At 39.6% G+C, this 22,535-nt stretch overlaps 1 protein-coding gene across 7 annotated transcripts in view; it reads right to left on the bottom strand.

Annotated features, from left to right (window-relative positions):
- gcgrb (glucagon receptor b) overlaps positions 1 to 22,535 on the bottom strand; it is a 101,629-nt gene that overhangs the window by 15,838 nt on the left and 63,256 nt on the right. For 2 of the 7 annotated variants that reach the window (XM_057843740.1, XM_057843737.1), the window contains 8 exons: positions 11,886 to 12,027; positions 11,721 to 11,817; positions 11,523 to 11,630; positions 6,417 to 6,505; positions 6,085 to 6,191; positions 5,474 to 5,630; positions 674 to 833; positions 433 to 493 (listed from right to left, as the gene is read on the bottom strand). In XM_057843740.1, the coding sequence (XP_057699723.1) occupies positions 433 to 493; positions 674 to 833; positions 5,474 to 5,630; positions 6,085 to 6,191; positions 6,417 to 6,505; positions 11,523 to 11,630; positions 11,721 to 11,817; positions 11,886 to 11,939 (833 nt within the window). In that variant the 5' untranslated portion in view covers positions 11,940 to 12,027. The other 5 variants (XM_057843738.1, XM_057843741.1, XM_057843739.1 and 2 more) reach the window with 5 other exon arrangements.

Consider the following 22,535-nt stretch of genomic DNA (forward strand, 5'->3'; position numbering starts at 1 on the left):
TTTTCATGTCTAAATTATGTGGTCAAAAATTGTAGGAAAGGTAACGTTGAAAAATTTTGAAAAATATTTTTTTTAAAAACCCGTGTTTATGGGCAAAAGTAAACATTTTTAGGGGTCATTCGAAAAACAGCCCGCGACGCATGAAAATTCCGGTCATTTCGATGTTTGAACGGTATCGATCAGCCGAACGGTGTCGATCGGCCAAACGGTTTGGGCTGTGCGGTGTGCCGAAAAAACACGGAGAACATTTTGATCAAATAAAGTTGTAGAATTTTACTATCTGGGCCTTTGCAACGCAAAGCCCCATATAACAACATTGCATACCGGTGTTTCAGTATGACAAGTTCTGCCAAAGTACGCATATGACATTAACGTTCCACCTTAAAGGATATCAATAAAAATTGGTACATCACAGTGAAAATGATCACGTACTCTTCATTCTCAAAGAGGTATTTGACTGCAATCCAGGGAGAAACAAATACGAGCGGTGCACCTGAAAAAGACGAAATGTGATGACTTGAGTGTCAGATTATACGAAAAAAGATAATCATATAGGCAAAATAAGGTAAGACATTATCATTTTGTCCCAAGTGACAAAATGAGTTTTACTACATTATAATACATGATGATGACCTAAGCAGGAGTGCTCATCATTTGAGAAACTCATATTTACCCCAACCGATCGCCAAGTAGATGTAAAAATACTTCTTCTCACTGAACACAGTGATGACGAGCAGGCTGTGCAGGTAGATGCCCTCCACCAACAGCCAGTAGTTGTTGGCCATCACTGTATACTGCATCATCACCATAGCGCCCCGACACCACATGATAGCCTGCATGGCAGTGGACGACAATTACGTAAGCGCTGTGCAGAAATTCATGAATGCAAAGTTTGCAGTGATCCCTAGCTATATCGTGCTTCAAACTTCGCGCCCTCATTCCATGGCAGATTTTTTCAAAAAAAAAAAAATAAATAATAATAATAAATATAGTATTTCATTTAAAAATTTAAGATATATGCATGCATACACGTGCAAATCATTGTTTTACCATATAATAATTTTTACATTTGCAGTGCTTAAAAACTATTTATTAAGGCATACAGATGGCGGAAAACATACACAAGGCTGAAAAAGCAGTTTCTGCTCTTGCACCCCATTTAAAATAAACTGCTGTATTTTTGGCCAAACGAATTGTTGTGTTTGATAGAAAAATATGTCTATATACTGCCATAACAGTTTCATGACGCATTATGCCCCCGGACTACTTTTAATGTGTCCGTTTTACCCTGGAGACCCTCATTTCAGACACTGCGCAACCGCTTTGGTTTCAACTCAGCCATAAAAAGAAGGTAAGTAATTAAATTTGTTATTCGAAAGGTCTATCATATTTAGCTTAGAATCATCAATTGATGTCCAATATTTAGCTTAAAAGAAAGAACGACAAAAAAAAAAAAAAAAAAAAATTCATTCGCATATTTTAAACTTTTAAAGAAATTACGTCAGAATGAAAAAAACAGGTCACGGATATCTACCTCATTCTATTGCTTGATTGTATATATATTTGGGCTGTCAAAATTATCGCGTTAACGGGCGTTAATTAAATTTTTAAATTAATCACGTTAAAATATTTGACGCAATTAACGCAGATGCCCCGCTCAGAGAGATTTAAATGACAGTACAGTGAAACGCTCACTTGTGTTTTATGGAGTTTTGTCGCCCTCTGCTGGCGCTTGGGTGCGACTGATTTTATAGGCTTCAGCACCCATGAGCATTGTGTAAGTAATTATTGACATCAACAATGGCGGGCTACTAGTTTTTTTTTTTGATTGAAAATTTTACAAATTTTATTAAAACGAAAACATTAAGAGGGGTTTTAATATAAAATTTCTATAACTTGTACTAAAAAGTCTGCAAAAGTCTTTCTATCCATGGATCACTTTAACAGAATGTTAATAATGTTAATGCTATCTTGTTGATTTATTGTTATAATAAACAAATACAGTCCTTATGTACCGTATGTTGAATGTATATATCCATCTTGTGTCTTATCTTTCAATTCCAACAATGATTTACAGAAAATTATGGCATATTTTATAGATGGTTTGAATTGCGATTAATGGCGATTAATTACGATTAATTAATTTTTAAGCTGTAATTAACTTGATTAAAAATTTTAATCGTTTGACAGCCCTAATATATATATATATATATATATATATATATTTTAGTAACTGTCACATTTTCCCCAATATTTTTGATGATATTTAATCAATCCAAACAAAGAAAAAAAAATGAAAAAAAAAGTTTAAAAGGATAAATATTTGAAAAAGAAAACCATAACCACTCCTTATTGTCCATGACTTCTGCGTCATGCCCCTTGTTATATTACCGTGTTTCACCCTTAAAATCCCCACAAAGTCCGACTGCGGCCATTTACAGCTGTGTCTTTACACTCGGTGATACATGCTACACGGCGTGTCTTTATTGTTGCTCGCTCATGCTTGCACCTCAAGTTACTGGAAAGCCACAAAAAGACGTACATTGCAGTCAAACGCTAGCGCGAGAATTATGGACACAGCAGGCTAACTGACCAGCTTGCTATCAATTATCTTTTCGACCCTTGTTTACTTTTGGATTACATACTATGGGATGATATTGATGTACAGTGGGGCAAAATAAGTATTTAGTCAACCACCAAGTGTGCAAGTTCTCCTACCTGAAAAGATTAAAGAGGCCTGTCATTGTCAACATGGGTAAATCTCAACCATGAGAGACAGAATGTGGGGAAAAAAAAAAATCACATTGTTTGATTTTTAAAGAATTTATTTCCAAATTAGAGTGGAAAATAAGTATTTGGTCACCTACAAACAAGCAAGATTTCTGGCTGTCAAAGAGGTCTAACTTCTTCTAACGAGGCTCCACTCGTTACCTGTATTAATGACACCCGTTTTAACTCATTATCGGTATAAAAGACACCTGTCCACAAACTCCGTCAGTCACACTCCAAACTCCAATATGGCCAAGACCAAAGAGCTGTCGAAGGACACCAGAGACAAAATTGTAGACCTGCACCAGGCTGGGAAGACTGAATCTGCAATAGGTAAAACGCTTGTTGTAAAGAAATCAACTGTGGAAGCAATTATTAGAAAATGGAAGACATACAAGACCACTGATAATCTCCCTCCATCTGGGGCTCTATGCAAGCGCTCACCCTGTGGCATCAAAATGATAACAAGAACGGTGAGCAAAAATCCCAGAACCACACGGGGGGACCTAGTGAATGACCTACAGAGAGCTGGGACCACAGTAACAAAGGCTACTATCAGTAACACAATGCGCCGCCAGGGACTCAAATTCTGCACTGCCAGACGTGTCCCCCTGCTGAAGCCAGTACACGTCCAGGCCCGTCTGCGTTTTGCTAGAGAGCATTTGGATGATCCAGAAGAGGACTGGGAGAATGTGTTATGGTCAGCTGAAACCAAAATAGAACTTTTTGGTAGAAACACAGGTTCTCGTGTTTGGAGGAGAAAGAATACTGAATTGTATCCAAAGAACACCATACCCACCGTGAAGCATTGGGTTGGAAACATCATGCTTTGGGGATGTTTTTCTGCAAAGGGACCAGGACACCTGATATGTGTAAAGGAAAGAATGAATGGGCCATATATCGAGAGAGTTTGAGTGAAAATCTCCTTCCATCAGCAAGGGCATTTAAGATGAGACATGGCTGGGTCTTTCAGCATGACAATGATCCCAAACACACAGCCAGGGCAACAAAGGACTAGCTTCGTAAAAAGCATTTCAAGGTGCTGAAGTGGCCTAGCCAGTCTCCAGATCTCAACCCCATAGAAAATCTGTGGAGGGAGTTGAAAGTCCGTGTTGCCCAACGACAGCCCCAAAACATCACTGCTCTAGAGGAGATCTGCATGGAGAAATGGGCCAAAATACCAGCAACAGTGTGTGAAAAGCTTGTGAAGAGTTGCAGAAAACGTTTGGCCTCAGTTATTGCCAACAAAGGGTACATAACAAAGTATTGAGATGAACTTTTGGTATTTACTAAATACTCATTTTCCACCATGATTTGCAAATAAATTCTTTAAAAATCAAACAATGTGATTTTCTGTTTTTTTTCCCACATTCTGTCTCTCCCTGTTGAGGTTTACCCATGTTGACAATTACAGGCCTCTCTAATATTTTCAAATGGGAGAACAATTAGTGGTTGACTAAATACTTATTTGCCCCACTGCATTAGATACATTAGATCATGGGTGTCCAAACGTTTTGCAAAGGGGGCCAGATTTGGTGTGATAAAAATGTGGGTGGGCCGACCTTGGCTGACGTCCTTTACATAGAACAATATATTTAAGCAAATTTTAGCAAGCCATTCTGTGTGTCACATTTGCTTTATTATGATTTTTTAATTAATAATTTCAACAATCTTGCAACTAGCCTTTGTGGCGTACTCTTTCGAGTCTCTGGCTCTTGCGAAATGCTACTGCTGTGAAATTAAACTAGTTTCAAGTTGCTTCAGTTTATCGCTACGTATATTCCCTGTAATCTTGTCGTACATGTCAGCATGTCTTGTTTGGTAATATCGCCTCACATTGAACTCTTTAAAACTGTCTCTTTGCAAATGAGGCAGACACAGTTGTTGCGTATTTTAGAGAAGAAATAGTCCAATTTCCACCTATCCTTGAAGCGTCAGCGGTTGCAGTCAAATTTCTTTTTTTTTGTTGATTGTTGCCATTTTAGAAAATTAAGAGTAAAGGGTCACACGGGGTAATGTTGCTTAGAGTGCTGCTGCCTTTTGGTGGGTAAATGAGGAGCAGCATTTAGTGTGTAAGCTACTTCATATGCAGGTAGCAGTGCTGCTGACCAATTTATCAAGTCTGTGTGTAGGCCAGACGTTATTGATTTTATCACAGAGGCAGGGGGCCTAATGAAATTTGTCCACGGGCCGCATTTGGCCCCCGGGCCTGACTTTGGACACGTCTGCATTAGATGTTTAAATCATAAAGCCTACGTCTTAGGCTTCAATGCTATAGGTCTTAGGCTTCAATGCTAAATACAATAAATAGATAGTGATATGTACTCACATTTATATGTTCCCTTTAAGCATATGGAACCTTTTATTCTAGCAGTCGTTAAAGCAGTCGTGCATTCACATTCTTTAATCATAATTAAAAAAAATATTTTAAAAGCTCACTGCAAAAATTAAAATATTTTATAGTATCAGAATTCGGTTCGGGGGCTCCCTATTAACTGGGAAAAACAAGGGATCACGTTACTGCATTACAGAATGACAAAACTTCTTTGTTTTCATATTTTATATCATAAATTCATGTTTCTTTTTACATTCACCACAGTTACTTTCATAAGTGACCTTCTGTGCAATTTTGTTCAATCAAATGTCCATGTATGACAATGCACCAAACTCTTGAAAAAAATAATCATGTTGTGTGTTCTCTAACCGGTATGTTGATCCAGGTTTGAGCCCGAGTTCCACCACTGCTCCTGGGGTCCAGTGTTAGGGTCAACAGGGCATCTTTGACCAGAATGGATACGGCTCTCAGGATAAAGGAGGCAAACAAGTTCATGTGGATGTTGTTCCTCATACAGTGCAGCTTCCTGGTGATGAGGTAACAGGGTCTAATTCAGACTACTAGTATTTACAACCGCAAGGCGTGATGTGCAATTTTAAAAATTTTTGTTGTTTTTGATCATTCAGATTTTCGTGAAGCTGTTCATATTGCTAATAGACTGCTATAAGTCACTTATGACAGAACTGGATCCCCCCAAATATTTATATATATAAAACAGTGTTGTTGTTTTTTTTTTTACTAATATGGATTTTTTTCCTGTTCCCTAACCAACCTCATTCCATCCGACTGAATTTTCTCAAAAATATCAATATCTCCATATAAATAACCCCAGAGTGTATCAAGTTCTGATGTCACAAAGAAAAACACTCAAAATCAGTATGCTGCATTGTGATATTTTCTTGCTTCCAAACTACAATATTGAAGCCTTATTCACAGTGTGATAACATCTCCCTTTGTTTGCCTTTATGATTTATGTTTACCTGAAACTGATGAGGATTCCCAGAGCAAGAAGCAAAGCTCCCAGGGACAGTGAGTATCCCACCGTATACACAATCCGAAATTGACTGAGGATGCGGCCATACTGCTGCTGCACACATAGTAGATGTGGTCTTTTTATCTTCATAAAAGGTTTTTTACACATACACAGACATACAAGATGGAAACAAGCTGTAAGAACAGATGGGGTGATGTTTCAGGAACTGAATATACTGTATATGTAAATATGTCGAGCCATTTCCACATTAGCCACCCATCTGCTGCTTAAGGTGTCCTAAACATGAAAAAGATCAAGAAGTCACACATTAGCACACACCTGGCTAGAGTCATGCTCACATTCACTAGTATTTTTCTGGGCCCATCGACCGTCTTCACCGCAGAATCTGTAGACCAACCCATCTTGGACTGTTAAAATAGGCATACAGTTCAAATAATACAGGTCAAACAAAACCATTCAGTTCAAGATAGCCAAAACTTGCCCTGGTAAAGTAGTTGACTCATTAGAGAGGATATCGATAAACACAGAAATGCAATCCGTGGAACTTTTACTATGATTATTACTGTTTAGAAGTGTTGTTAATAAGCTCTCTGTACAATTACATTAAACAGAGAAAGTGCGAAAAACGGCATGAATTCAAATAGATCGAGTTGGGACTGGATCATTTAAAGCAACACTTGGTAACTTTTCAGTTTTAGTCGATTTTAGCAATGCTGGTGGACATAAGCAGTAGTGTTTTGCCTTAAGGAAGACTGCGTTTCCCATGAGGACCAGTGTCGTTAAATCAGGATGGTCGCCTGCAGATGGATTAAACAACATTTCTGTTTCCAGCGGCTGTACGAAGGATGAAAAGTGTCACACCAGCGAGTGAAAGCCGGGTCAATATTTATTCTGTATATCATGGTAGCCGCTCTTTCTTTTTACTCCTCGGACAAAACTTTTTGTCTCTGTTGCTCTGCCGTCTTTGCGGATTTCGCGCGAAAGCGTTCGCATCGACTTCCATCTTTATAATGAATGGGGAAAGGGGGAGGTGACGTATCTGGAAAGCAGCCGGCACATTTGTAGTTTTTTTGTGTGGAAGGGTTCCTGCCACCCTCCTCAAAGTTAATGAGTGCCGATGAAAGTGATACAGACCCCCTCAAGATATAAAAGAGGTGTCATTCAATGAAAATTATGAAAATATTTTATAAGGTTAAAAAGTTACCCAGTGTTCTTTAAAACAATATGATTAAACTAACTTGACCATGAGGAAATTGACATATAGACATTAGGCTTGTTTTTTGACTAAGTGTATCATTCTTACAATTCACATAAAGTAGAAAAAAAATGCAAAAGTCCATTTTGGATCTTGAAAATTTGAAATCAAACCGCGAATCCAACTTGCCTTGAAACAAGAAATAATAAATATCATTGTGTGAATGAGGGAGAACAATTTGCCCCTAAGAATATGTCTTACATGTAAGGGGTAACATATGTTTGGGTTTCACTAGTTTTGTGTGAGAATGGTTAGAATCCATTACTGTAAAGCAGTCAGTGTTGTTTTTGTCAACAATAACGATAACGAAAATATTTCGTCTATGAACACTTTTTTCATGACGATGATGAAACGATAACGAGCTAAAAACGGGTTTTGGGAGACTAAAACCTAACAAGACATACAGCAGTTTTTGTCTGATGAGACGAGAACAAGACTTCGCAGTAGTTTCCGTCACGTTTACAATGTGTGACATTTTATGTGTAGTTAGCCTACATCATAGCAGTGTCTGGTTGTGTTATTTGTGACCAGTGTTGTTAATAACGGCACTAGAGTATAACAGCGTTACTAACGGCGTTAATTTTTTCAGTAGTGAGGAATCTAATTAATTACTTTTCTCATCTAGGCATCGCCGTTACCGTTACTGAGGATGTAAAGGCGTGCGTTTCTATGCGTTACTACGTTGGTTGAATGACGCGAGAAAAGTCTTTGAGAGACATGGACTCACGGAGACGAGAGAGCTGAGCGGGAGTGGGGAGGAGGCAAAGGTGTTGTGAGGCCGTTGCAAACACTTTACTAGGTGGCTCCAATAATACCTGACTGTAGCCGATAGCCTACAAACTACGCCCAAATGATGCTAAGGTAGATATCATACTGTATGTATATATAACTAGATGCGAATGAGAAACACGGCGGCGTTAGCACATGTATGGAAAACTAGATGCGAAATGATCAACTCACCGGCGTTAGTGAACAGCCGCCATTTTAAAGCAGTAGACTTCTCAGGAAGGCTCTGTTGTAGCGAACTTTCCTAGCGAACCTAAGTAACTTTTAATCTAAAATACTCCTAAATACGCAAAATCTTTGAATGATGAAACAGCTTTAAAACTTTCACATATCGAAAGTAGACAGAAGGGAACTAATGCAATAACGGGAGCAATTGTAACAACTTTATCGGTTCATTCACAGCATTAAATGACTTCCAAACATAGCAAAGGTTACTATGTTTTTTTGGGGGGGGTGAGGGGGTAAAAAAAAAAAAACATGAAAGATAATACCAGATACTTTGACGAGTAACTAATTACTCTTACATTCAGGTAACTGGGTTACTAACTCAATTGCTTTTTGGGAGAATTAATGTGTAACTGTAACTAATTATTTTTTTTAAAGTAAGATTAACAACACTGCTCGTGACGTGCTGCTCCCCGCCCCCTTCCCGACTCACCAGATTTGTTTTCTTGGCCAGAGAAAATATGCAATGTTGCTTGACTTTTAAAGGTAGGTACTAAGTGATAATTACACATTAATGTAACTCGTAGCATTAACATAGCATTCGCGTGAGCATTAGGCTAATGCTAACAGCAAGCGTCCTCTTAAACTCTCACCCAACTTTTTTTTACTTACAGTTTGTGGCATTCAGGCGGGTATAATTAATTGAAAGTAATGTACTGTTTTCCTGCTGAGTGTGTATTATCACCAAGTTGGCGTTGTCCTTGTAGACCAGTGGTTCCTAACCTTGCCAAAGGTACAGAATCCCACAAGTATCACATGTGGATTCACCGAACCCTTCGGAATTAGATAATAAAACTTTTTTTTTTTTTTTTTAATTCAAAACCAATATATCTAAGCTAGCAAGCAAATAATTGAGCAAATTCCCGTTCAAAATTATTCTCCTTTTGACAGCATCTTTTATAAAGAAGACATTTTAAATGCGAGTCAACCTTCCACTGAGCAAACCAGTTCCTCCTTCCATTAGATCAGTACTTCTCAAATAGTGGGGCGCACCCCCCCAGGGGGGCGCAGAGCGATGCCAGGGGTGGCGCGTGTGACCTCGGGGAACAAGTTTTTTTTTTTTTTTTTGCCGTACTAGAATTAAGTGTACTTGCACATCCACTTAGTTGGTGGCAGTGGCGCTCTCATTTTCAAAGTGCGCACAGTATTTTTGAAGTAAGCAAGAGCACACGGAAGAGACTCATGAAGAGCTGGAGAGCTGTGCGCCGTTTTCGAAAGTCGTTTTCCGGCCGGACTCACGCAGCGACCCACTGTCTTCTCGGTGTAGGCGCACTATCCTATTCCCCTCACTATCCACTCGCGGGGGCCTGCGCTTGTCAGTGACGTTCCTTATTCTCGCTATATGATTATACAACTTTAGCATTTGTTAATAATACGCTCTGTGTGTAGTATCATCCATCGCTTTTCCTTTTTAAATGGGCACTTTTAAGCGAACGCAAGAAGTAACAACGGGAACATTTTTAAACAGGCATTTCACGGGAGAGCATTTCGACTCTTCGGCCAATTATATAGCGAGAGCAAGTGGATAGTGAGGGGAAGGGGATAGTGAACCTACACCAGTTCTCACGTGACCGCCGAGAAGTGCCATTTTCGGCTTGGGATCGTCACGACGACCGCCCTCACCTACGGTTCTCCCTCGGCCGCCGAGAATGCGCTTTTTTCGGGCCGTTTGCCTTTTGGCTTCGACATTTAATACAGTGGTAGACGAGGAAAGACCACTGTTTACTGTGTCTAGAAATGATTATAGCGGACAGCCGGAAGCCAAATCAAGAAAGACGCCACTTAAAGACATTAGACCCCAATCTCATTGATAAGCCGCTTGGATGTTTTTCAGCGAAAACGTGCCGAATATTGCCAACAATCGTCCCGCTTTGTCAGTGTTATATCAGTAAACCAGTGAGCACTGTTAGCATGCTCGGTGCAATATAACCCCACATCATTGCAAACTGGAGGTGACACTGGGAGCAGCGAAAATAAAAACTGTTCTTCTGTCCAATGACACTTTATTTTAAATGCCTTCTTCTATTCAGTTTTGTTTTTTCGGTCAAATTTTTTGGCATATTGTCCTCATGAGTTAATGTTTCTAATCAATTTGAATTTGTTATTATTTACTGATTTTATTTTTCAGTATCAAATGGCCAAAAATGTACCTTGAGTGTATTTTTACAGTTTGGATGTGACTTTTTTTTTTTTTTTTTAAATTCAGGCAAATTGATGCGCGTTGTCTTTTCTGTTACAAACAAAACATCGTTAATAAAGTTATACTTTATAAGTTGATCTGTTATTTTCCCTAATAGAAAAAAAGGATACAATGTGAGGCAGAGGCGTACTTATAATAGTAATATTATAGACAAATGATACTATTTACAGTGACGGCAGAGTTTGGGGGGGCGCGAAACATTTACGTCTTCCTGGGGGGGCGTAACAGAAAATAAGTGAGAAGCACTGCATTAGATCGAGGACTAGCAGTTAAAAGAAATGGATTAAGCCTGTAAATTGGGAGCAAACCAGTCCAAAACCTGGTCTAAAAAGCCACTACGCCTAGATTTAATCAGCGTATGAAAATAGGGCTGCGTTGTTTTACATTCGCCGAACCCCTTAGACTTACTCACCGATCAAACCCAGGTTAAGAACCACTGTTGTAGACACTTTCATATGTGCTCGTCCGTCAATGTTCATTTGAAATAGTTGGAAACATTTCTTTTTTTATTTATTTTTGGAGGAAAATGTTTAAATTTTAAAGACGAAAACATTTTTAGAAAACGTCGACTGCAACTAGACAAAATCAGTCTCGTAATTTCGTCTCGAAAAACTAGACGAAGACAAACACATTTTGAGATGACTAAAATGTGACTAAGATTATAAGTATTATCGTCCAAAAGACTAAGACTAAAATGAAAATTAAAAGGGCTATCAAAAAAAACACTGAAAGCAGTCTGAAAGCCAAGCGGTGTGTCAATGCTTCTGTTGATGTTGACAGTTCACTATGTCAAATCCACAAACGCAGGGATTTTGACAACTCAGACAAAGGAGAGCTGGACTCTACAGCTAGTAGAGCTAGCGACTGCTCTAACTCTCTTCATTATTCACCAGCTTAACCTCCTGGCATTTTCTTGCAAATTTCTATGGTTGCCATGCAGGAAGTCATTCAAGCTAACCTTCATAATACCATGGTAGGAACTTAGGGCAAGAGACATTGACCGTGGTTCCAAGGAGTCCATCAGGCCAGCAGGCATACTGGTCAAAGGTCCTGTTACACACCGGCCCTGCATGGGTGGATTGCATATTGGATTTGCAGTATGCACTTGTTATATTTGTTTGCATACTTCCTAAAACTATGTGAAGAACAGTCCAACCTGCTGTGGGGGGAGCGCGGTTCAAAGAGTCTAAACACTCGTTTTTGTAATTTCTCCACTGCTCCTCAACTCGCTGCCAGGCTGTGGTAGAAGAGACCTGTAGTAAGAGCGCATATATTAAGGCTTGCTACCGTAGGAAAGTGGATATTAGAATGGCAGTCTTACCTTTGTGCAGCTGCAGAGCACAAGCAATGCTAAGAGTGGACACACCTGGAACATCCCACTGAAGCTGGGAGGAAGAGGGGAGGTGGGGAAGAGAACACAGCGGAGGAAGCCCCACACATGAGGGGCTCCTGGCCAGATGACACTGTGGGAAACCAGGAATGGAGGGGTAATAACAGTATAACCAAAAAAATGAGTTGTTATATCTGCACCTGCACGTTTTTCTTTTACTTTCACTTCTGTCACTTCAAATATATGTTCTACTCCAACTTTGTCCCCCGATCACTTGAGATCTTGATTAAAGGAGGTCCTGGCAAGGGCGTACGTTTGGTCTCAACATTGGTAGGGACGATATAGCAGGATAAACTGCATGTACACATTAATAAAACCAAATTAATGAGACCAAACAGATTATTGAACCAGGGTCAGGGCTGCATTTCTCACAAATATGAGATAAGAGATGATGATCCATGCAAAATAAATCTGTATTGACTTATATTAACTTTCATGCGTATTGGTTCAGGTGAAACAATGTTCAATTCAACCTTTGTTTTCAAAAACTACTAAAGAACCATTTGAAGTGCAAGTCCCTTTATTGAAAAAACGGGGAACTTTCCAAGAATGGGTCCACTTTTGGGGGCACTGGAGCACCCCAAGACTCAAACTAAAATATTGCAACATAAAAGTGATTTGGGAAAAAAAAAAAATCAATGAAAAAAAATATGAGCTGTCCAATGAACGGTCTACATCTGAGCCATACTAGACTACCCCAAGACTTTAAATAAAGGGACTCACACTCTGAAGCCACCGTCATGCATTACCGTGATGCACATAATGCAAATAATGATCCAAATGAGGGATGGCAAGCTTGACGGCAGTCGTTTTGCAGGTTAGCAAGTTCACACAGTTTAATGTTATGCCAACTCTGATGCAGGTCTGACTTTCAGTACCAGAATTAGTGTTGTGTTCCCCATCTCCACAAGATTGACGTCTTTTGACATTACTTACAGTGGCTGCTGCTGGCTGAAAAAACTTCTAATATCACTCCTCTTTTAAGGGGGCGGAGGAGGCGGCATGTTGTCATTATGAATCTGTCGGGGTTGTGTCGGTGTGCGTGTGTCTGTGAGGCGGGAGGGTGTGTGTGTGTTTGGAGGCGGGGGTCAAGTCATCAGCCAATCAAACGTGCGTTTGAAGGGGGGAAAAATGAACCGGCACATTCAGCAAGTGAAAAGGGATAAAGTTTGAACATAATAATAATTCATTAAATAATGCTAGGGTGTATTCTATCCTTACAACATATGTGAAGATAATCTAAATTTCTATCATATTATATAAATATAATAATTATTATCATACAACTGAATTCATTATGACATGCAAATAAGGTTGCTTAAAAGTTGGTGGGGACAATTTGGACATCCTGAAAAGTTGGTAGTGTTCTGTCCCCACCGTCCCTATTCAAACCTACGCCCTTGGGTCCTGGCGTCAGAGAACATAAACTTTTTCACTGCAATTGACTAATTTCAATTCACAGCAGAAGGATATCAAGAGTCACGTGTGGCTCCGGAGGTGCAGCTTTTAACCCTCTATCATCGTGAATGGCACTGAAAGAATTAACAACATTGACGCACCAGATTTGAAAAGGCCAGATTAAAGCGGTAGTTCAGAATCTTCGAGTTAGCGGGGGTTTAATTAGTTGGTGGAGTTGATTTCAACAAATTACGTGCAGTTATTTGTGAGTTTCAGGGCTCCTGAATTGCTAAGCTAGCGTGAGGAAATGGCGCCTTCCTAGCATGCTAATAAATAAACGATACAGAGCCACGAACAGATCCAACATAGTCAAATAAATTCAAAACACAGATCATTGTTCCAAAACACCCATGCAGCCAAAACAATGTCACACCACACTGACGTAATTCGTTTCATTCTGCAGCACAATTTTTCTGGATGAGTAATACGACCACAATAGTGAGGAGTGCTTCGGCCACTCGTACTCACACTGAGAAAGGTGGGAAGTCGGACTTTTTCCAATCGGAGAGTACCAGTTGCGACCTAAAAGCGTTCCAAGCAAATATAAACAGCAAACACGGCTGATCATGACAAGTTGTTTTTTATTTTGGCCATCATAAGACATTTTGACCTCCAGCACACCTGTCTTCTCGTAAGTGATCAAATAGTGGGGGCATTCCAATGATATTTTACCATATGGGAGGTTGGAAACTCTTGACTTCCCATCTTTCTCGAATGCAGCACCAGTCTGCTGAGTTAACTGACGGCCGGCAACGTGGCGAAATGTGCATTTAGAGGCTGCGGAAAAAGACAGAAGAAATGGGCAAACGAAAGTTTCCACAAATTCTCTATGACGAACGAGGAACAATATAAATTGGTTACTTGCTGCTGGCTACGACGTAGAAAATCAGCGGAGGGGGACGATGTGATCTCACTCCGCCCTGCTCCTCTGCGGAGCTTCTGGATTACAAATGTTGCAGTTCATACTGCAATTATTGACATGCAATGGTAAGTTTTAATAACTTTATCCTGAAAACATAGCCAACACTATTGATTGCGTGGGTCATCGATGATTTACATGTGTGCATACAGTGGGGCAAATAGGTATTTAGTCAACCACCAATTGTGCAAGTTCTCCCACTTGAAAATATTAGAGAGGCCTGTAATTGTCAACATAGGTAAATATCAACCATGAGAGACAGAATGTGGAGAACCCCCCCCCCCCAGAAAATTACATTGTTTGATTTTTAAAGAATTTATTTGCAAATCATAATGGAAAATAACTATATGGTCAATACCAAAAGTTCATCTCAATACTTAGTTATGTACCCTTTGTTGGCAATAACGGAGGCCAAACGTTTTCTGTAACTCTTCACAAGCTTTTCACACACTGTTGCTGGTATTTTGGCCCATTCCTCCATACAGATCTCCTCTAGAGCACTGATGTTTTGGGGCTGTCGTTGGGCAACACGGACTTTCAACTCCCTCCACATATTTTCCATGGGGTTAAGATCTGGAGACTGGCTAGGCCACTCCAAGACCTTAAAATGCTCCTTAAGAAGCCACTCCTTTGTTGCCCTGGCTGTGTGTTTGGGATCATTGTCATGCTGAAGGATGCAGCCACGTCTCATCTTCACTGCCCTTGCTGATGGAAGGAGATTTTCACTCAAAATCTCTTGATACATGGCCCTATTCATTCTTTACTTTACACAGATCAGTCGTCCTGGTCCCTTTGGAGAAAAACAGCCCCAAAGCATGATGTTTCCACCCCCATGCTTCACAGTGGGTATGGTGCAATTCAGTATTCTTTTTCCTCCAAACATGAGAACCTGTGTTTCAACCAAAAAGTTCTATTTTGGTTTCATCTGACCATAACACATTCTCCCAGTCCTCTTCTGGATAATCCAAATGCTCTCTTGCGAACTGCAGACGGGCCTGGACTTGTACTTTCTTCAACAGGGGGACACGTCTGACAGTGCAGGATTTGAGTCCCTGGCGGCGCATTGTATTACTGGATTACTGTATTACCTTTGTTACTGTGGTCCCAGCTCTCTGTAGGTCATTCACTAGGTTCCCCCGTGTGGTTCTGGGATTTTTGCTCACCTTTCTCGTTATCATTTTGATGCCACGAGGTGAGAAGGGAGTTGAAAGTCCGTGTCGCCCAACGACAGCCTCAAAACATCGCTGCTCTAGAGGAGATCTGCATGGAGGAATGGGCCAAAATACCAGCAACAGTGTGTGAAAAGCTTGTGAAGAGTTACAGAAAACGTTATTGCCAACAAAGGGTACATAACAAAGTATTGAGATGAACTTTTGGTGTTGACCAAATACTTATTTTCCACCATGATTTGCAAATAAATTCTTTAAAAATCAAACAATGTGAATTTCTGTTTTTTTTTTTCTCCACATTCTGTCTCTCATAGTTGAGGTTTACCCATGTTGACAATTACAGGCCTCTCTAATATTTTCAAGTGGGAGAACTTGCACAATTAGTGGTTGACTAAATACTTATTTGCCTCACTGTATTTTGTTTTTTATTGGCATGCTAAGATGGCCCAATTGACTCGCGCTAGCTTAGCCACTCCGGAGCCCTGAAACTAACAAATAACTAGCAAACTACACAGAATTTGTCAACTCAACTCCACCTACTAATTAAACCCTGGCTAACTCGAAGATTAAGCCAGATGTAAAAAATCCTGAACTTCCCCTTTAAGAAAGCTTTAAATATCAATTTATACACTCTTGTGGTCACCCAAACCACACCAAGCATGCAAATTTCCTCTGGTTTCTGCAAATTTTCCTCTTTTTTTATTTGGCCAAGCCCAAATGAAAAAAGTTGGCTTGAGTCATTAAGGGCCTGTCACAAATAAACTGCAAACCAAACCACACTCTTTAATAAATGACTTTAATCAGAACTTCTAATAACACTATTTTTTAATGCAAATTCTGCCACGTAAGTGTGTGACTAAATTTGCCACCTCTGTGAGACACTGTGTGTGTAGGTGTTTTTTTTTTTTTTTAACAGTAAACATACACTAAACACCATATCAATCATTATTTAAAATGCCCATAATGTAATTTTCTAGCTATTTGTTGGTCCTTTTTACTTGCCTCTACAAACACTTCAGATTGACGTGTCGGATTAGGTGAATTTGAATATTTAATGTTTAACTATAAACTCGTCGCGCTGAATGAATGTTGGCACGTGGGTGTGTTGTTGTGGGCAAGTGTTTATATTAAGACCTTGTTATTGGAGGTAATAGCGAGTCTGTTTCTGACAACAAAATTCAGAGTAACTATTATTAAAATGTATATCCTCAGATTTCCAAGCAATAACTTGCTGAATGAATAGAAAACACATTTTTGTTCTTTTAATACAGACTCGATTTTCAAAAGGGATTGTCCATTTTGGTATGCTACTGGCAAAGGTTATTGTTGAGTTGTTACATTCCTTCACAAGACCCACTCAGTCAACATTCTCCATCTCCTTGTTCCCTAAAGTACAATTAAGTTAAAGTTTTACAATTACGCAGTAAATCATTTCAGCCGTCAGCCATCCTCCCATACGTAAAAACATGACTTTTTGGTTAACTAAAAACTATGAGTGTGAATGCTTTACGACTAGGAGTGGGAACCTCTTGGTACCTCACGATTTGATTCAATTTGCAATTCAAAGCTCACGATAACAATGATCTTGTGATATGCCGATACAACGATTATTGATACAATGGTCAGGAAATCATCCTAAAATATTGTACAAAACAACTAATCAGGACTGAACTGGAATGGGTTTATCACTAGTAGACGTCATTTGCTGCCACGCTCCCAGTTCAAATGGATTGGATGTCTATGATCGTCGGTAGCAGCCTATGCCAGGATACGAGGTAATTTTGGGGCATTTCTGGGTCATTTCTTGTTGATTTTAGGGCATTTTATGGGTCACTTCTGCTTATTTTGGGTTACAGAACAGGAAGTGACTCAGGAATCTCCAAACTGAATAGGCAGTGACTCAAACTCAACCTGTAAATGTACTAAAATGAACTTAAACCGACCTGTAAATGGCCTGAAAATCAGAAAGAGTGACTGTGAATGCTCATTCGCCCTTCCCAGTCTTAAAGGATTGGGCGTCGAGCGCCGTAAATGGCAGCCATAGAGTTAACTGAGACACTTTTATGGTGGAAGACTTTGGTAGCAACTGGTTGGTTGCCTTTTTTTTTTTTTTTTTAACAGTGACACCTTTTTAAAACGATGCTTCAGTTCTTGGCATGAGCATATCGATAACCTTTCGGGATACAAAGTATCACGATATATCACCATTTCGATATTTTGTCACACCCCTATTTATGACAGTCACTGAAGTCTTGAAACTTGGCATTTTTTTAAGGCATCGGTTGAGAATCTTCACATATGAAGTTGGAGAACAAAACGGAATCTGAAACGTTTCTGCAAAAAACACCTTATGTGTGGAAACATTTTTGGCTAAAACGTTTCAAATTCCATTCAGTTCCAGTCTCTTTGTCTTCAGCTTTGTTTGCCTGTTCTTGACTTTGAAAAACACATTAATACCGTGATTTGTTTGTTGTTGTGTCCCAAGAAAATGAATACTACTAAAACTATAGCAGAGTTGAAGGATTATTTTTGGGGGAATGTTTTTGTTGATTTTGTTTGTCTTCTGTGTTTTCTTTTGATGATTATGTGTGTGTGTGTGTGTGTGTGGGGGGGGGGGGTACATACTGTATTTGGTAGGGGTGTAACGGTACACAAAAATCTTGCTTCAGTACGTATATCGGTTTTGAGGTCACGGTTTGGTTCATTTTCGGTGCAGTAAGAAAACAAAATGCAAAATATAAATGTGCTCGTTGTTTAAAGATAATAATCCAACAACAATTTGCCTTTCAGACCCCGCGTATTGGTCAGCTTTCTTTCTGAAAGAAAGAAGAAAAAAGAAGTCCTGTGCTAAAGAGAAAAGCAATCCCAATGACAGACATTTTAACATGTATTATACAAATGAAATGTCTCAATCATTTTTTTTTCTTATGAACTGTTTTCAAAAGCTTTATTGGTGGATTTTCTCAAGTTAAAGCTCCACACAGAAATTAATAAATTTAATTGTGTAAGCAGGATCTGTGTATAATTATGTATTATTTAATTACAGGTGTTTTGGCTCATTTCAACTTATTTTATTTAATTGGGCTATTATTTATTTTATTATGTGTTTATGTTTTACAAAAGTGATGTAGTATTCATTTATATTGTATATTTTATGTTGTATAACTTTAGTTCCTATGGGAATATTAGTTCCTACTTGTTTTGTTGTGGTAGGAGGGTTTTGTATTGAACACGGGTCCGTGTTGGTTATTATTATAGCAGAGAAGACTGCAGTAAATCAACAAAGACAAGTCAACTGTGCCCCGATCTACCACTCAAGAGATCTGATGGACTCAAAAAGTGGGTTACGATTAGAGCTGGGAATCTTTGGGCACCTAACGATTCGATTACGATTACGATTCAGAGGCTCCGATTCGATTATAAAACGAGTATTGATGCACCCCACTCCTTTTTTTGTTTTTTTTTGTTTAATTTGTTTTGTACATTAGTTCCAAAATTGTTCAAAAATCCTCTCAGGCTAAACCAAACTACTATTTCAGTATCAAGTTAACATATAGCAGTAAACAAATATACAAAAATAACAGTAAATAAAAAACTCCAGTCCCCATTCTATATCAGCAGCTTTAAACTACTTTCAATTAATTTAATGTTGTGAATCAACCGTTAAAGTTGTTAAAATTGCTCCTGTTATTCCATAATTTGTCTTTTGTCTACTTTCAACATGTAAAAGTTTTAAAACTATTTTAAAGATAGATTCAAGTCAATATTTTACCGATTTAGGAGTATTTTAGATAAAAAGTTAATTAGGTTCGCTTGGAAGGTTCGCAACAACAGCCTTGCAGGGAAGTGTACTGCTTTAAGATGGCAGCCGTTACTAACGCCCGCATCTAGTTTTTTGTAGATGTGCTGGTAACGATACCGAAGCTATAATGCATCTAGTCCTATATAAATGATATCTACCGTAACATAATGTGGCTTGTAGCAGCTTTTCGGCAGCAGTCAGGTATGTTGTTGTTTTTTTTTTTTTATCTCGTGGCATGAGTTGAGCTAGAGCCGTGAGTTGAGCATTGGCGTTACCCGAGGGGCCGGGTAATGAGAAGCATGATGTTTAGCTACTCTCGCTCCGTCCCTAACTGCGTACCGAAGACCGCGCGGCGCGCTGAGTGTGTCGTACTTCTGCTTTACTTGGCATATTTCAATAATCGGAATTTGGATGTTTGTGAATCGTTCTCGAATCTTCCACGGCCGAATCGCGAATAATCTAAGAATCGGAAATTTTGCACACCTCTAGTTACGATTGAATATTAGTTTGAAAATCGACCGGAGCCACCGTATTTTTACACGAGTGACTTCCGGTCTGCCCGATCCTAGCTTGTACTATTGACGCAGGAGGGCCGCGTCTCGCGTCAAATAATAAACTCTGCCGTTGTTTTCGCGCGCGTCGCGTTGAGCCCCTTCTGGGACGCGTCTAACACGCGGCCGCACTGTGACTGGTGTGCATTGACTGATTGACTTTAACGCCCACATTTCACTGCGTTCTCGCGGCGGCCACGTTGTCGCGCCGTTGACGATTCTGGGTTATACTTGTCTACCGTGTTGGTCCTCATCATAGTAGAGAAGACTGAGTAAATATAATCTACACAAAGAAACCGTAACCCAATCGACTCACAGCCTCGAAAAGTAAGGGTTACATTACGTCAGAAACTTGTTCGGTATGCCTCCGTTCCGAACCGAGCACCCCATACCGAAATGGTTCAATACAAATACATGTACTGTTACACACTTTGTATTTGGGGTAAAATTCAGAAGCAGAAAATCATAAGGAGCATATCTGTGAAATAGTCATCAAATGTCACGTAGAACTGTGCGCAACAGTAAGCTCTCTGTGTGTCATTGTTTGCAGATCATGCCTTTGTCTTTGAATCATTTCAAGTGCAGCAAATCTGGCACCTGTCACATTTCCTACCCATGGTTAGTACCATTGTAGACGTTGGGCTGTTTGTCCTTGTCTGCATGTCTCTCATGTCACCCTCACGTCTCAATATGCGGGAGTGTCAAACTCATTTTTTTCTCATGGGCCATATCATTGTTATTTTTTTCGTCAGAGGGCCATTATGACTGTTAAGCTACCGTATTTTTCGGACTATAAGTCGCACAAGCCATAAAATGCCCAACAAAGAGGGAAAAAACTTATACAGTGGGGGAAATAAGTATTTAGTCAACCACTAATTGTGCAAGTTCTCCCACTTGAAAATATTAGAGAGGCCTGTAATTGTCAACATGGGTATATCTCAACCATGAGAGACAGAATGTGGAAAAAAAAAACAAAACAAAAAAACAGAAAATCACATTGTTTGATTTTTGAAGAATTTATTTGCAAATCATGGTGGAAAATAAGTATTTGGTCAATACCAAAAGCTCATCTCATTACTTTGTTATGTACCCTTTGTTAGGGATAACGGAGGCCAAACGTTTTCTGTTACTCTTCACAAGCTTTTCACACACTGTTGCTGGTATTTTGACCCAATCCTCCATGCAGATCTCCTCTAGAGCAGTGATGTTTTGAGGCTGTCGTTGGGTAACACGGACTTTCAACTCCTTCCACAGATTTTCTATGGGGTTGAGATCTGGAGACTGGCTAGGCCACTCCAGGACCTGGAAATGCTTCTTACGAAGCCACTCCTTTGTTGCCCTGGCTGTGTGTTTGGGATCATTGTCATCCTGAGAGACCCAGCCACGTCTCATCTTCAATGCCCTTGCTGATGGAAGGAGATTTTCACTCAAAATCTCTCGGTACATGGCCCCATTCATTCTTTCCTTTACACAGATCAGTTGTCCTGGTCCCTTTGCAGAAAAACTGCCCCAAAGTATAATGTTTCCACCCCATGCTACACAGTGGGTATGGTGTTCTTCGGATGCAATTCAGTATTCTTTCTTCTCCAAACATGAGAACCTGTGTTTCTACCAAGAAGTTCTATTTTGGTTTCATCTGATCATAACACATTCTCCCAGTCCTCTTCTGGATCATCCAAACGCTCTCTAGCGAACCGCAGACAGGCCTGGCTTCAGCAGGGGGACACGTCTGGCAGTGCAGGATTTGAGTCCCTGGCGGCGGATGTTACTGATGGAAGCCTTTGTTACTGTGGTCCCAGCTCTCTGTAGGTCATTCACTAGGTCCCCCCGTGTGGTTCTGGGATTTTTGCTCACCGTTCTTATTATCAGATTGACACCACGGGGTGAGATCTTGCATGGAGCCCCAGATCGAGGGAGATTATCAGTGGTCTTGTATGTCTTCCATTTTCTAATCATTGCTCCCACAGTTGATTTATTTACACCAAGCGTTTTACCTATTGCAGATTCAGTCTTCCCAGCCTGGTGCAGGTCTACAATTTTGTCTCTGGTGTCCTTCGACAGCTCTTTGGTCTTGGCCATAGTGGAGTTTGGAGTGTGACTGACTGAGATTGCGGACAAGTGTCTTTTATACCGATAAAGAGTTAAAACAGGTGCCAATAATACAGGTAACGAGTGGAGCCTCGTTATACCTCATTAGAAGAAGTTAGACCTCTTTGACAGCCAGAAATCTTGCTTGTTTGTAGGTGACCAAATACTTATTTTCCACTGTAATCTGGAAATAAATTCTTTAAAAATCAAACAATGTGATTTTCCTTTTTTTCCACATTCTGTCTCTCATGGTTGGGGTTTACCCATGTTGACAAATACAGGCCTCTCTAATCTTTTCAAGTAGGAGAACTTGCACAATTGGTGGTTGACTAAATACTTATTTGCCCCACTGTATAAGTCCCACCAGAGTTTAAGTCGCATTTTTTGGGGACATTTTCTTGACATATCTGTTCTATGTGTTGGATTTAATTATCGTGAAAGGCAATTTAATATAAAAAATACAATAGAGAACAACATGCTGAATAAGTGAACAGTATGATAATGTTACATATAATTTGCTGACTTTATTTTGGCCGTCGTTATGACACCATCATTTGAAGAGTGAAACTAAAAATAGAAAGAATACAAATTAAT

This window comes from Corythoichthys intestinalis, chromosome 8 (genome assembly GCF_030265065.1).
Source record: "Corythoichthys intestinalis isolate RoL2023-P3 chromosome 8, ASM3026506v1, whole genome shotgun sequence".
Lineage (NCBI taxonomy): Eukaryota > Metazoa > Chordata > Actinopteri > Syngnathiformes > Syngnathidae > Corythoichthys > Corythoichthys intestinalis.